Below are 16,072 nucleotides of genomic sequence, written 5' to 3' on the forward strand. Positions count from 1 at the left end.
ACATGCACACCCCTGCACACCCCTGTACATGCACACCCCCATACACCCCTGTACATGCACACCCCTATCCACCCGCACACCCCTATCCACCTGCACATACCTGTACATGCACACCCCCGCACACACCTGTACACACCCCCATACACCCCTGTACATGCACACCCCCATACACCCGCACACACCTGTACACCCCCCATACACACCTGTACACCCCCCATACACCCGCACACCCCTATCCGCCTGCACATACCTGTACATGCACACCCCCGCACACACCTGTACACCCCCCATACACCCCTGTACATGCACACCCCCCCGCACACCCCTATCCGCCCGCACACCCCTGTACATGCACACCCCCCCGCACACACCTGTACGCCCCCCATACACCCCTGTACATGCACACCCCTATCCGCCCGCACACCCCTGTACATGCACACCCCCCCGCACACACCTGTACGCCCCCATACACCCCTGTACATGCACACCCCTATACACCCGCACACCCCTGTACACCCCCATACACACCTGTACACCCCCATACACCCCTGTACATGCACACCCCCCGCACACCCCTATCCGCCCGCACACCCCTGTACATGCACACCCCTATCCACCCGCACACCCCTGTACATGCACACCCCTATCCACCCGCACACCCCTGTACATGCACACCCCCCCGCACACACCTGTACGCCCCAGGCCCCGCCCACCCGCCCCTCCCTCCCAGGCCCCGCCCACCGCGGCCCCGCCCGTGCTCTCGCGAGAGGCGCGGGCCGACCGGGCGCCCCCGCCGCTCCCCGCGCCCCGCTCCGCTCCGCTCCGCTCCCCTCGCTCCGCCGCCGCCATGTCAGGCCCGGGCCCGGCGCCGGCCTGGGCGCCCACCCATGTGCAGGTGACGGTGCTGCAGGCGCGGGGGCTGCGGGCCAAGGCGGCGGCGGGCGGCGGCGGCAGCGACGCCTACGCCGTGATGGCGCTGGGCCGCGACAAGTTCTCCACCTCGGTGGCGGAGCGGTGCCAGGGCCGGCCGCTCTGGCGGGAGGAGGCCACCTTCGAGCTGCCGCCGCCGCCGCGGCCCGCGGCCCTGCGCCTCACCGTGCTGCACCGCGCCCTCGTCGGCCTCGACAAGTTCCTGGGGCGCGCCGAAGTCGACCTGGCGGCCCTGCGGGCTGACGGCGGCCGGCGGCACACCAGGTGGGCCGGGGCGGGGGGGCCGGGGCCGGGGCGGGGCGGGGGGCACCCCCGGGACGCGGGGCCGGGGGGGGGAGCCCGCTGTGCCCCACGGCGGCCGGGGAGGGGGGCCTCTAGGGGGTCTGGTGGGGGGCCTTGTGCCCCGTGGGGACCTCTGTGCCCCGTGGGGGACCGGGGATCTGGTGGGGGGACCCTGTGTCTCACGGGGGACTGGGGATCTGGTGGGGACCCCTGTGCCTCACAGGGGACTGGGGGTCTGGTGGGGGGACCCTGTGTCCCGCGGGGGACTGGGGGTCTGGTGGGGGGACCCTGTGCCTTATGGGGGACTGGGGGTCTGGTGGGGGGACCCTGTGTCTCACGGGGGACTGGGGGTCTGGTGGGGGGACCCTGTGCTTCACAGGGGACTGGGGATCTGGTGGGGGGACCCCGTGCCTCGCGGGGGACTGGGGATCTGGTGGGGGGACCCCGTGCCTCGCGGGGGACTGGGGGTCTGGTGGGGGGACCCCGTGCCTTGCGGGGGACTGGGGGTCTGGTGGGGGGACCCTGTGTCCCGCGGGGGACTGGGGGTCTGGTGGGGGGACCCTGTGCCTCACAGGGGACTGGGGATCTGGTGGGGACCCCTGTGCCACACAGGGGACTGGGGGTCTGGTGGGGGGACCCTGTGTCCCGTGGGGACATGCGTGTCCCACGGGGGACTGGGGGTCTGGTGGGGGGATCCTCTGCCTCACAGGGGACTGGGGAACTGGTGGGGTGATCCTGTGCCCCATGGGGACCCCTGTGTTCCACAGGGGACTGGGGATGTGGTGGGGGAACCTGTGCCCCATGGGGACCCCTGTGTTCCACAGGGGACTGGGGATCTGGTGGGGGATCCCTGTGCCTCACAGGGGATTGAGGATCTGGTCGGGACCCCTGTGCCCCATGGGGACCCCTGTGCCTCACAGGGGACTGGGGATCTGGTGGGGGGAGCCTGTACCCCATGGGGGCTGGGGGTCTGCTGGGGGAACCCTGTGCCTTGCAGGGACCCCTGTGCCCTGTGGGGGACTGGAGTCTGGTGGAGGACCCCTGTATCCCACAGGGGTGGGGGGAATCTGGTGAGGGACCCTGTGCCCCACTGGGTCCCCTCAAGCCCTGTGAGGGCCCATGGGGGGACCCCTCGGGGCAGGGTCCCTCTGATGTGGGTCCCCCCCCCAGCTCCGGGCTGCCAGCCCCCTGGAAGAGGCTGGGGGTCCTGGCACCCGCGGCTGCCGGGCCGGCCCGGGGAAGCGCGGACGGTGCTGTTACAGCCAGTCCTGCCTCGTGCTTGGCTTTGATTTTTTAAATATTTACGTGTGAGTGCTAACAGTGTACGTTGGGAACAGCCAGGCTGACCCCAGAAACTTAATGTATTTGAAATGCCTTCTCCTTCCCGCAGAGAATGAACGCGGGCTACAGCCGGCTGTTTATGCATTTTTCTTAATAAATACTTAGCAGAGCCTAAGCATGTGTAAGGGGAGATAATTCAGCGTTATATGGGCCGGCTTCACTCTTGTCAGCAGGACACTGAGCCGGGAGAGTTCTCCCTTAATGCCGAGTGCCAGCTCTGTGTCATACTTGCTCCTTTGAACATAAACACCGGGACGGTGCGCTGAAATCCCAGGGGCGGTTACTGGGAGGGTTTTACTGGGAGTCAGCAGCCTTGTAATGTGGCTTGAGGTGGCCGGTGAGTCACCTTCCTCTTCTCGCTCACCTGAGCAGATCCAGGTATTAACGCCGGCTCGGCCAAAGCCGAGATCGGCCTTGTGTTTCTTGACAAAGCCTTTGCTGCTTGTGAAGCCTTAATTATAACGTGGCTGTCATTAAGGTTGTGTCAAGCGCTAATGTGTTTACGCTGCGCAGCGTGATGTGCCTGCAGTCAGCAGAGCTCGGGGAGTCAGCCCTGCGAGGCGAGCGCTGTGGGTCCTCCCGGGCTGGTTTCTTTGTGTCTGGGCCAAAGGAAAATAGAGGCGGGGGGGGGGGGGAAACCATCAGCTTTGATGATCCTGGGAAAGCTGCTGATACTTCCAATTGTGAGCGGCGGCGTCCCAGCCCTCGATTTTCTGTTTCTTTTGTCATCACGTAGCTGCCGTGGTGACATATACCTGTAAAGGGCTGGTTTTATTTGGAAAATAAATGCATGTTGATTGGCAGGTGCCCACTAACATAATAAATGAAATTAATAAGATTCTATACTTCGTTGTTTTGGGGGGGAGGTTGTCAGTGCCTTATTTACTTTCAGCCGCTCTGAGGTGGACGTAGTGGCGTGCTTCTCAAAGCGATGGCCATGTTTCGGTGCTAAGCTGCCTTTCGCTAAACGCGTAGTTTGTATTTTGGATGCTGTTTGAACAGGGCCTGCTCTTTCCCCGGGGCAGAGAGCACGCAGCATGAATTGTCACGACACTGTATGAATGCAGGATGCGCCTAGAAATCACGCGGTTTAGAACAAAAGTGCCCGGTGCTGGCTTGCATTAAAGGCAGAGGATTTGTGCTTCCCTTGCTGCTGCTGTTGCTGCAGGACCACAGCTTTAGGGACCTGACAAAACCTAACATCTCCTTATAAAATCCCTTCCCCGGTGCTGGTGTCTTGTAACTTCAGGCCTGAAGACCTAACTGTAGCATGATGCTTGAGCATTTGTTTCCCTCTAATGTGTTTCTCTGTAGCAGATTTCTGAATTCATCTCCTTCAGTTAATGCTCATTAGTTTTGAATTTTCTCTGAAGTAAATTGCCTTCTCCCATTCTCTTTCATTGCTTCCAGTGCACCTTCAAAGGAACAAAGTGCAAATTTGATGGAGAGGCAGATTTGCGTGCTCTGTTTGCTTCCTTTATTTTCATCTACCAGCTGGTGAGGAGGAAGAAGCTGGCGTTTTCCAGGCGGCCTTTCCTATCGCTTCTGTGGAGTCGGGAAGTCTGCGGCTCCAGCAATAGACAAAAAAGTATCGGTGCGCAGTGCTGATAATTTTCTTTGCCGGCCCTAATGTGGTTTGAATGTCGTTGAGTGGTAATTGAGCACGTGCGATAGCGGCACGCAGGTGGCGGTTTTGCACTTTAGGATACCTTGAGCACTTAATATGCAGTGCTTCATATTCTGGAGCTGCATTTCGGAAAGGGATAAGGTTCTGTCTGTAACGAATGTCCTTCCTGGTGCACCCCAGTCACAAGCTCGTAGAGGTGAGTGGAAATCCCCAGACGGTCTGTAAGGCTTGGTTTGGCTCTCCTTGTGTTGATTAGGGGTTCCTTAGCTTAAGAGGCATTAAGATAGCAACTGAAAGGCAGCTGGAATGAAAGGTATGAGGGCATGGGGCGTGAGCGCAAGCTCTCTGGTCCCAGTTTCAGCTCTCTGAAGCTGCTGCTTTCTGCTTTCATACCCACTTCAAAGTCCTAGCCTCTGCGAATTTCTTTCGGGAAGCCAGATAAAAGCACAGAAGAGAGTGGCTGAGCTGAAATACAGGAATTCCATGTTGTGTTTCTTTTTTCTCTTCTGTTTTTTTAACCCTTCCTGGTCTGGGTTTTAAAACAAATTTTACTAATAACTTTCTATTTATGATAAGAAATGTTTTCCTTGGCACCTGGGGCCATATGATTATGACGTAGTTGTAAGATTAAAGGCTTTGCTTTTTTTTTTTTTTTCCCCCTACACTGTAGGCTTATTTGTTTTTTAAGACATAACTACCCTCTGTTGTTCTAAGTTACCTGTGCCTCTCAAGAACTTGTTGGTAAAAGAAATCTCCTTGTTTCTGCAGGTGGTACAAGCTTCGCTCCAAACCAGGGAAAAAGGAAAAGGAGAGAGGGGAGATTGAAGTGGATATCCAGTTTATGAGGAGCAACATGACAGCCAGTATGTTTGATCTGTCCATGAAAGACAAGTCTCGCTCTCCCTTTGGCAAGCTCAAAGACAAGCTCAAGGGGAAGAGGAGCAGTGGCCTTTCTGACACGGCATCGGCGATCATTCCCAGCACAACTCACTCCCCTGCTGACAGCGAAGATGAGTCAGTCGAGAAGGAAAAGAAGAAATCAAAGTTCAAAACTCTGTTTTCCAAACCTGGCCTGCAGAAGACTTCCCTCTCCCAGTCCATGTCAGTCCTACCAACGCAGCAGCCTGTCACCGAGAGGGTTCGGCTTCGGCCCAGCGACTTCCAGTCACAATGGGATGACGAGGAGTCCGAGACCTCTCCAACCTCAGAAAGTGAGTATTGGCACTTGCTCTACTGATGAAGCACAAAGCCTTTCTCCAAAGGTTTGCTTGCCCTTTTGTGCTTTTTAGAGTACTAGTTAAATCCTTCTTACTGAACAAATCCATAAAAAGTCACTTCTGTCCACAGTGGGACGTCCCACACAGGGGACGTTAGACACTCACAGCTAAGCTTACCTTGGGATAGCATAGAAACCGTGGGGTTGCACGAGCAGTGCAGCTTCACGGTAAGTGATCTGTGGTGGTTTTAGGTCATTGAATGGCGCGTGCGATCCGGTATGCTGAGGGCTGGCAGTGGTAGGGGACCCAGAATGTTTGGAAGTGGCTGGTATAGTCACACTTGCGATGTTGCTGCGATCCATTAATGACTGTGAAGCACTGAGGTTGTCAGTAGCAAGTGTCAAGAGGAAAGGGTGTTCTTGCATCTTGAATTTCATCCCGTTTATTTTTTCCAGAAGCCTTTGGAGATGCCCTGGAAGAGAAGTCCTCTCCTTCTCCTGTATTTAAATCTCGTAAAACAGCAACTTTGGACAGCAGGCAACTAAACCAAGTAACCACTAGCCACACCAAGAAAGAAGGGCTCTCTTTGTTCAGTGGCCTTAAATCCAAAAGCGATCCTGTTTCCAAGTCTAGTCTGTGTATCAATGGCAGTCACGTTTATATGGAAGAGAGCATGACAAAGGACAACACTCCAGCCTCTTCCCCCTCTCCACACAACTTCAGGCGGAAGCAGCTCTTTGCTTCAGAAGAGAACCTGTCTTCCAGATCTACTAAAGGACCTGAAGAGACGGGAAGAACGTCTCCTAGTCATGCTTTCTCTGGGTCTGCATCCTTGGAGACCTTTAAATCCATGACTTTGCCGTCATACAAATTGCTTAGCAGCGAAGAATACCTGGAAGCCAGCGTTCCTCCAACTGTTGAGGTTATTAAAGAGACCAAAAAAACGGACCACAAAAAGTCTGCCTTGCTCTCTCTGGTCACAGGCAAGAAGGAAGCAGTGAAGACCAGCGATGCTGAGAATATTCCAGACAGGACCCTGCAGGATGAGCAAAACAAAGTTCTGGAAGAGAAGAGCGAAGAAGAGGCCAAACGTCTTGAACTTCCAGCAGATATAAGCAGAGGGAATCCTTCAGAAGACAGTCACCGCGCAGAAGATGCCTTTGCAAATAAGCAGCCGCTCAACCCTTTCGAGGAAGAACGGAAACCTGAAAAAGCTGCTGTGCCAGCGAAGACCAAAGCCGTCAAGCCCAGGTCAGTCGTGCTTGCCTCGGAAGCTGACAAAAATAGCGATGTGCAGCGGTGGTGGCAGGCTTTAGCTAGGCTGCTTCCTGCCACAGAGCAGTGCTTCTCAACTTGGCATCCTGCCTGCGGCTCTGCAGGGTACCTGGTGGGTTTAAGCTAGCCATCGGGCCCTTTGATAGCAAATAATAACTCTGAGGTCTTTCTCGGTATGAAGAAAGAGATTGATATCGGGATGTTCCTTATAAGCGATGCTGAAATAGTGGTTCTCTGAGTGCAGGCATCTTTGCAGGTACTGTAGGGGTGATTTTTCTTGCTGGATCTCTTGCAAAAACTAACATTCTTCTGAGCTGTGTGGCTTGAACATAGCCAGGGGCTGAAATACCAGTTCTAACATCTTTACTTTTCCCTTCTGTATTTGGCTGTGGTCTTCGAAAGTGTTAATCTTGGAGCCCTTCTGCTTTTGGCATTGTTCACAGCAACATGAGGGACGTTTGTGTGAATTTGTACACAAGGCTTTTTCGGAAATTCTGCTCCTTTATCCTTTATATATATATATATAAGAAACACCTGTGTGTGTATATATATGGGTGTGTGCTAATAAGGCTACGTTTTGTGTCTGCCTCTAACTCCTTATTTTCAGTGCTTCTCATGTCTAAACATCTTGCATATGAAGTGTCTTACATACTAATAAAATTGCTTGGGGTGCAAAAGATGAGACGGTGCTTAAAAGCAGCCACTGCAGTAACCTGTGCAAACTCTACAGCAGAAGTGTTCTGACATAAATCAAGTGCTTTGTAAAGGCACATTTAAGTATGTAAAGTCTATCAGATAGGCTCTGAGGTCTCTTGCAAGTATAATTCGTTTCCAGTGTTAGGAGTTGATGGAGTCTGGTGCTAAAGCTTGTCTGTTCCTGCCTCGTGTTGCATCCGCAAGTGACATGCGAGTTTTTTGTCCCTTTTTGCAGACTGGGCGTGTCTTCAGAGGAGGAAACCAAAGCCACGCTTCCTACTCTTGCACCTGATTCCCTTCCTGCTTTTCTTTCTGTACACCGTATCAGTAGTGACAAGAATCCTTTTATTTCTAAAACGGGACAAAAAGCCGAAGTGCCAGACTCTGAAAACATTACTAGTTCTCCCGCATCTATTGCTTCTCCTCCTCCTTTTGCTGCAGAGCTTTTGAATGGCAAGAACCCCTTTACTTCTGAGTGGGGCAGGGCATCCACAGCCTTGGATCCTGAAGGCATTGCCCGTTCCCCTTCATCCCATCATCTTGCAGCCTCTGTTCCCAAAGCGCCTCTTCCTGGGCAGGTCTCTCGTAGTGGTAATAATCCTTTTGCTTCTGAATGGGGGCAGAGCTCACAGGGCCAGGGTCCTGGAAGCTCTGATACGCAGGCTTCCCGGGGTCTCTCTCGCCCACCCGCGCCTTCCCTCCCCTCTGATTGTCGTTTTAATGACAATAATCCCTTTGTATCCAAGCTTGGGTGGGAACCAGACGCGCCAGTTTTCAAAGCTGTTGCTAGTTCTTCCCCTTTCTGCCTTCCTTGTGATGAAGACTGTTCCTCAGCAGAACACCCTGCTGAGCTGAAACACTCTGGTCGCGATGCTTTAGGGAGCTCTTCAGATGCGGCTTCAACTAGTAATGTCAAAGCTGTACCAAACCCTCTCAGCACCCTTTCCGATGGCCCTGGTCTGGCTCCAAAGCAGCAGTGCGATTCTCCCAAGCTTCAGGTTGAGACTTCTTTGAAAAGAAGCAAGCTAGGCAACAGGAAATCTGTGTCCTTTCTCTCTGATGGATCGGAGGGTGTTACATCAGGTGATGAGGATTTGGGTGGGCAGGAATGTGAAAAGCAGCGCTCTGATTTCAGTGAAATGTTATTGACAGGTTCAGATGCAACAGGAGAGCGAGCAAGGTTTGCTCGCAAACTGGAAGCAGGGTGCTACTCATCGTCAGAACTCTCTAGTGACAGCACGGGTCCCATCCGAAACAGCAAGACCGCTGTTCAGGGTGGCGTGGAAGTAGGTGGTGTAAATACTGAACCCTGCGCAAAGGACGGCAAACACTTTGCATCTCTCTCGAAGTGTAGTAATAGCCTCTTGCTAGAGATCGGTGCTGAACAGCCACCTTCCCCCGAGGGTGAGCTGAATGAGAAGCAGGAGGTCTTTGGTGAAAAGAGACGAGAAGAATGTGCACCCGTGTTAGAGCCCCAAGCAACTCCCCTTGATAAAAATTACTCATTTTCTGAAGTAGGATCTGCCAAACCAACCTTGGGAGCTTGCACACTGTCCCCTTTGGAAGCTGATGCAGGGAGGGCTAGCAGCGAGGTGTTAGTGACTCCAAAGCCAGCCCCACGGCTGTCTTTAACGCTGAAAAAGTGCCCACTGGTTTCTCAGGCTGATGAGTTAAGCGGTGATGTGCCTTCTTCAGGTGATGGTGTAAAATCTGCACCTGGGCTCCCATTACCTAATGATAAAGCCTCAGATGCTTGTGGGTGCCTCCCCCAAACTGGCTCATTAGAGACTGTCACTCCACCAGTGACGCTCAGAGATGACAGCAGTAATAGACATTTAAAAAATGAAGGTGGTGACGATGTATTTGACTGTCTTACAAATGTAAAGTCTGCCATTCCCGTTACCGGAGACCGTGGTTCGAAACTGGGCGGTCTTCCAGTTATTCTGGAGGGAGGCTCTGATGACGAGCTCCTGGGTGACTGTCAGGAGAACTGTGGTGTCACTGCAGGTGATAAAACCGTTTCAGAGACTGGAAAGCAGTCCCTAGATTTAATGCCTTTGCATGAAGAACTGAAAGAGGACTCTGATAGCTGTGCTGCAGCCCAAGTAACCCCGGCTGCTCGGGGAGGAGGAGGAAGTGCTCCTGGTGCTTGTAAGCCAAGCAATCCACCCGTGCTGCCTGTTCACAGTGTCAATAACCACGTAGCTGACTTGGGCTTAGGTATGACATCCCGTTCCAGGGAGCACAACAGTCATTTTGAGGAACAAGAACTGAAAAGAGGTGCAGGTGTTGAGGAGCATGCAGAGCATGACTTCTTTGAGCCTTCTGTTTCTTCTTCCTCCCTGTCAAGTTCTCCCCAGCCCTACTTTTCTTCTCATTCTCTCCTCTCTGACACGCCAAGTCATAGAGCAGAGTCTCCGAAAAAGCCAACAGCCGAGGGCTTCGCAGATAAAGCAGGAAATTCTGGCAAGAAGAAGCTTCTTCAGGCATGGGTTTCACCCTCTGAAACATATCCTAACCAAGCTCAGCAGAGTGGTGAAACTGTGTCTCCTAAGCACAGGTGAGAGAATATGGGAAATACACAGAAAGTGTCTCAGTGCTGATGTGAGCCTTGCTTTTCCTTCCTGTGAGCGCAGATCTGTCTCTCCAGCTGCAGGAATTTACTGCACTTTGCGCTGACGTGGCATCGTACAGCCTTAACTTCCTCCGGCCCATGGATTTATTGGGGCCTGGGTCCTGTCATGGCAGCGCAGGATTATTGCTGGCACCAGATGAATCTGTACAGCTATTAAGGGTGCCCAGAGCACTCGAGGGGACCTGCCATTCATCACAGTGCTACCTCTTAGGAGAAATGTTAGGAAAACTTGGTCACAGTTTAAGAAATAGGGTCGTTTCATCAAATTGGGGAAATGGAGTGCAGTTAATCCATTTTTCAGAAATGGGAGAATGGTCACAGGAAACATGATGAACTGGATGCTTCCTTTCCTGGCTGAACCAGGCTCCTGAAGCCTCCAAATGAATCGCAGCAAGCGATGCAGCTAAAGCCTCTCCCTCCTAGGAACGCGCAGCTGCTTTGCAAGCTCTCTGCAGCAACTCCTGCCCGCTGGGGTACTGTTGTCCGAGGAACAGCACCGCTGACCTGTCAGCCCTCAGTGCTTTGTCTGCAGAACTCTGTCTAGGGTCTAGATGATCTAGAGATGCTTCTGGGCCAGCATTTGCTGAGATACAAGTAAAATTTTCTTCCTGTTTTAAAATTGGCAACATAAATCCTGCTCGAGCAAATGAAGATAGCACTTTTTGGCAGCTTATGGCGTAAGTTCAGATTGGAAAAGGTGTAATACATGCTTGTCCCAGGATAGTAGCAGTATTTGATATGTTGCAAGAACCACAAATATGTTCACGTTAGGAAAGTCGGGCTTAAATACTAGTGCGTGAGAGATCAGAGTAACTGCTGCTGTGTACTGCCTCCTCCTGTAGACTGACCTGGCTTTTCTTCTGTGACATACCATTCAGTATGTATTTCCCTTGTTACTGCTTCTTTATTTCCAATGCCTTAAGTCAGTAAAGACAGTAGAAAGAGAATGGGAGTATACTTATAAAAAGCCTATAGCTTAGACGGAAATGCCTCGTCTTCCCGAAGCTGAATCACTTATCTCTCTGGAGATAGAGAAGGGTAGGAATTTTTCCCAATTTCTTGCTATATTTGGTTTTAATCTGAAGATCTGTGTAGTGCTGGTGTTACACGTACTGCCTAAATAACATAAACCTTTTTTTAATGTTGCAGACTCCATCCTGTGAAGCCAATGAATGCCACCGCGAACAAGTCTCAAAGTAAAAACCTGGATGTCATCAGCACTATGAATGAAAAGCTGCTCGAAATGAACGTGAAGGTATGGAGGAAAGTGGCACTTTAAACCAAAGCTTAAGTAGTAAATTGAAGAGAGGTCGTGTATTTGAGGTACTTTGCCTAGGCTCATATCTCATATAACCTGAGCAGAACAACAACAGTGGTTATTAGACCGTGGGTGGCATGAACTTTCTTTTTGTCAGTCCCCAAAGGTGGGGACATTCTTTACATATTTTTTGTTCTTGCAAACTGATCTATAATAGAATTGGTGCCTCTTGCTTGCGGAGGGGATTCTCAGTGGGGAGGAGTGCGGGGTGTTGTCTGACTCCCCAGAGGTGAGCGGGATGTGTGAGCCATGAGGTGGCTGTGACAGGAGCGACGGGTGACGAAGGGTGACGCACGGGCGGTGCTACCCCTGGAAGATGATCCCGTTGGTGACGTGTGGGAGCTGCGTAACTTGGACCTGCACCGAAGATTGGACAGATTAGTCACTGTCTATTGTCAGACGTGCTTAGTCCCCAAAGCTCATTTTCACCCTGAAATAAGTATGTGGCTCTTAAAGCCGAGAAGGTGGGAAAAGTAACCTCAGGGTGGCTGTTGCCTTGCAATGTGTTGCGTTAATATCCTGTGCAGATTGAGGGACCGGGCGCCTGCCATTAAAGCAGAGCTACTTCCTAAAAGCGTAGCTGTGCAGCTTGCATAATCACTCAGATTTAAAGGAGATTTTTGCATAATCTTGGCCTCAAAAGAGACCTTCAGGCTTGAGGAGTAGCTTAAAAGTCATGTTGATCAGAATGGCTAGAAGCGTCTCTGGGTCAGCAGGGAAAAAACCTGGGTACTGTTACTGTCTCTAAGGGTTTCTGGGGGAAAATGAAAAGCTAGTAGCAAAATAACTGTAGTGCCTCCTTCTGGTGTAAGTGGAAGAGAAGAAAATGCGAGTTAAATGAGTCAAACTGACACGTTGCTGTTTTGAATGAGTTGAAAACTTGTAATTAGTATTCTGGTGTGGTGCTCTGATTCCACGTAAGAAATTATGCTTGATGTAGTTACGCGAGCCTGTTGTATGCATGCTCCCTGTGAAAGAAAAGCCTGGGCTGGCATTTTGGTTTAGCGTCTGAGAAGGTAGCTGCAGGAATTGGCAGAAGCTGCTAACTACCTGTCAAGTTTGCTTGAGGGTTAAAAGCAGACTTTTTGGAGAAGCTGCTCTGTGATGTGTTTTCACAGTGATAACTACAATTAGAGGGAAATGCCAAAGGCCTAGGTGGGTGTTTCTTGCCGTTTAACCTGAATTTGGCTTTCCTAGTCTTTGGTGTGTTTTAAACAATAGCTGTCCCAGTGCTTGTGTATAAACAATGGTCGTTGAGGGTTGCATGTCTGTAACTTCCATGCATCTTGGCTAAGCTGGATGGGCTGCTGCCTGGAGTAGATAGCACGACATTCTTGCAGCTTCAATTGGAGAAGAGTTGAATTGCAGAACTGACATTATGCAAAGATTTTATGCTAAAACCGATGGCCTGGTTACTGTCCATAATGCCTGTCATGCCCTGAGCCTGCCTTCTGTTCTGGAGAAGACTGCCTGAGCTCTATAAATTGTGTCGCTGTGCCGTAAGTAGCATGCACTTAGGCTGAGGCAGTTGCTCCTTTTCCCTCCAAGTACTTTCAGAAAGCTATTCTGCATTTTGGAAGTGCATGAGTAGATAGCGTTTTGTTTGAATTTTCCCAGGCTAGGTTCGCTAATGGCCCGAAAGGTGCTTTGTAGCAGAAAGCTTGCCTGGCCTGCCAGCCTCTCCCTGTTGTTGTTCATGCCTCGGCCATTGCACAGCTCGGCCCTGGGCAGCCTGCTCTTCTTGATCATAAGGTGCTAACGACTGACATTCCACAATGTCGTTTGGATGGAACTTATTTTTAAAAAGATACGAAGCACAGCAATACTTTTGAAGAGCAGCTGTGGTTCTGCAAATGCTGTATGTAAAGTTGTTCATTGGCGCTTTAAATCCCAGAAGCCAGCCACCAGGTATCATTCTGTTGCTGTTTTGAAATGCCCCTATGTCTGTAATGACCCTGCCTTTCTTCTCTCTTGAAGAAATACGATCCTTCAGACCCTGCCTATGCTTATGCCCAGCTAACACACGATGAGCTGATCCAGCTGGTCTTGAAACAGAAGGATACAATTACCAAGAAAGATCTCCAGGTGCGTGAGCTTGAAGACTACATCGATAACTTGCTTGTCAGAGTCATGGAAGAAACCCCAAACATTCTTCGTGTTTCAACGTCTGGAAACAAAAAAGCTGGAAAGATGTAAAAGCTCTCGGGACGTTGGCTGAACAAAGGACTGAATTCCCGCCAGTGGAGTTTGATTAATAAGGAGATGATGTGAAGTAGATGGTACCGGTTGTGCTGCCCACAGAAAATGACCTCTTTCCTGTTTCTGCCTTGAGCAACTCTCAGTTTGATTAGTAGTTACATCAGGTCTAGTATATGGAGTCCAGACACAGAGTCAACTTACCGTATTTATTTTTTTGGTTTCTTTCCATTATTTGGGAAGATCTGTTCAGGCATCTAATCCAAAGGCTGATTGCGATAGGAAGGATGAAGGGTTTTTGATGTGTTTTGCTTGCCAGCAAGGCACTGACGATCCTTTATGAAGATTTTTTTTTAATGGTTTTGTTTCGTAGCAGCTTTGATAGATTGACTACCCTTCTTTCCATATCTTAAGTTGTAGTGCAATATAAAATCTTGTACAGTAGAGCTTGAGGATTTGATTGTTGTTTTAAAAAAAAAAAAATTAATAACTACACTGGAGAAGTCCAAAGATGTGTGCTTCAGACCAGGGCTGTGTGGGCTGTATTTTAAAAGTAATTAATGCCCTAAAAGTTGAATGCAAGTTAAACCTTAGATTGGAAAGGAAGAAGCAAAGCTTAGTTAATCTTGTAAAGTACATATTGTTTCGAAGCAGTTCTCCAAGGGGAAGGTTTACAGTTCTTTTTGGTGTAGGAAACACTGAGATGTCGTGGTACGTTTGTCTGCCATAGGAATGGTAGTCATGAGTTTGGGCCAAAGGTGCATTTTAAATCAGAAGCTGTTCTCTTATAATTCAAGGGTCGTTCAAACAAGGGAGGCAGAGGTACACCTGGTTTCTGTTCCATAATCTTAAATAGGCGTGGATTTCACAGTACATGTGCGTGGCCCGTGTCTCTTGCTGTATGGGATTTCTGTGATGATTTTTCTTTTACACAATTGCAGTTTATTAAATTTAAATACATTGGATTTTGGAGGTGGGGCTTACCTTGGAACGACCTTTGAAGGTGATCAGTCTTACAGTGCTTTCTTTCATGCATTCCTTATACAGCCAGGAGGGGAACCAAATTACCCTCCCCTGGGGATGGGAGCAGTCACTGTGCTAGTGCTCAAATCTGATTTGGTTTTCTTTCTGACTTGCTGCTCAAAATGGAATGAAAATTTTATGTAGTTGAGAAAGAGCGCTGGTTTTGCTAGACAATCGATACCTCTGTCTGCTTCCTTAATCTGTGGCTGCTTTGCAGCTCGATAGAGACGGGTATGTTCTCCTCCCCGTCTCATCAGACAGCAAACGGCAGCATAGCAGCTATTGAGCAGCCACCACAACAGGCTTCCTCCACTGAAAAACCAAACGTGGCTTTTCTTTGGCAAGCTTTTGTCAAAGATCAAAAAAATCAGATGCCTCTCTGCATCTCTGGGATTTATCAGGGTTGTGAGAGTCGGTAAAAGGCTTAGAAGAAAGTTGAAATACCAAAAGAGTGGGTAGCAGAGGACCAAAGCAAACGCTCCTACCTTTGGAAGTTGAAAGGGTCTGTTGGGTCACTCCTGGCTTAGCTCGAAAGGGGTGAGTTTCTAACTCAGTTTTTCTACAGCAAAGCACTTTATTGAAGGACTAGACTAGCTGGATCGACTATCAACCTGTTAGTAGCCTGCTTACTATTTTCGTAAAACACTGAAAACTACTGGAGACTTCTCAAATACTGAATTTTTGTAGTAAAGAGTAGTTTAATATATTTGCCTAGAGATACATACATTTACTGGAAAATTCAAAAAATGCTGTTAGTTACACTTCTGTTACTGTAAACTGGCTAACTACCAAAGTCTGGAGCTTTTCTGACAGGGCTCTCCTTTGCAGGAAGCTTGAGTTGAAACAAGCCTTAAGTGATAAGAGTCTTCTAAGACTTCAGGTACTTTTTATTCTAATTTTATTTTTATTTGAGCAGATGTCTTCAGTGAAGGGGTTATTTCTTTTCTACTGTACCCTCTTCTGTGAATGAAGGGTCTGAAATGCAGATGCCGTCTTAGTGGCATCTTCAGCTCTTGGCTGGTGGTTTTAATTTTGAGTGGTACTGGTTAGCGTTACTGAAAACTGCTGCTGCTTCTCCTGCCTTGAAATAGTGAGGAAGATGAAGGATTAATTTGTTTCCTCCTTGTGCCTTAGTGGATCTCTGGAGAGAAAGGATTGCCTATATACCTCACTAATAAACTTGCCTTCTAGACTTTATTCCACAGCTTTCTGATGTTCTAGGTCAGAGAGTCAGAAAAACCAGTTGTGCCTTTGAACGGTGACTTAACGGTTTGAAACTCAAAAGTGGTATTGGCGGTAGTCAGCACTGGACACATGGGAAGCAAAGACTGGACTCTGGCTTTTTGCTGGCCTCATTTTAAAACGATGTGGGTACTACTGAGTCACTGGCTGCTGGAGGCACCACGGTGCTGTGCGCAATGCTTTTGGAGTATGGATTTTACGAAGTCTGGACCACGTGCATTCCCATTGGCAAGAACGTGCACCTTGAAGTTACACGCACAGAAACAAAGTGGTAATGCGCGCTCTTAGCG

General features: G+C 50.1%; 1 protein-coding gene across 1 annotated transcript; it reads left to right on the plus strand.

Moving 5' to 3' along the window:
- The first annotated feature begins 847 nt into the window (after positions 1–847).
- Positions 848–13,716, plus strand: RAB11FIP1 (RAB11 family interacting protein 1). Its single transcript, XM_075724017.1, has 6 exons — positions 848–1,194; positions 4,949–5,391; positions 5,853–6,648; positions 7,604–9,928; positions 11,153–11,258; positions 13,299–13,716. Exons 1-6 carry the CDS (start codon positions 848–850, stop codon positions 13,515–13,517), a joined length of 4,236 nt encoding a protein of 1,411 aa, XP_075580132.1. The 3' UTR covers positions 13,518–13,716.
- The last annotated feature ends 2,356 nt before the right edge of the window (positions 13,717–16,072 follow it).

The sequence above is a fragment of the Pelecanus crispus genome, chromosome 21, assembly GCF_030463565.1.
Source record: "Pelecanus crispus isolate bPelCri1 chromosome 21, bPelCri1.pri, whole genome shotgun sequence".
NCBI lineage: Eukaryota > Metazoa > Chordata > Aves > Pelecaniformes > Pelecanidae > Pelecanus > Pelecanus crispus.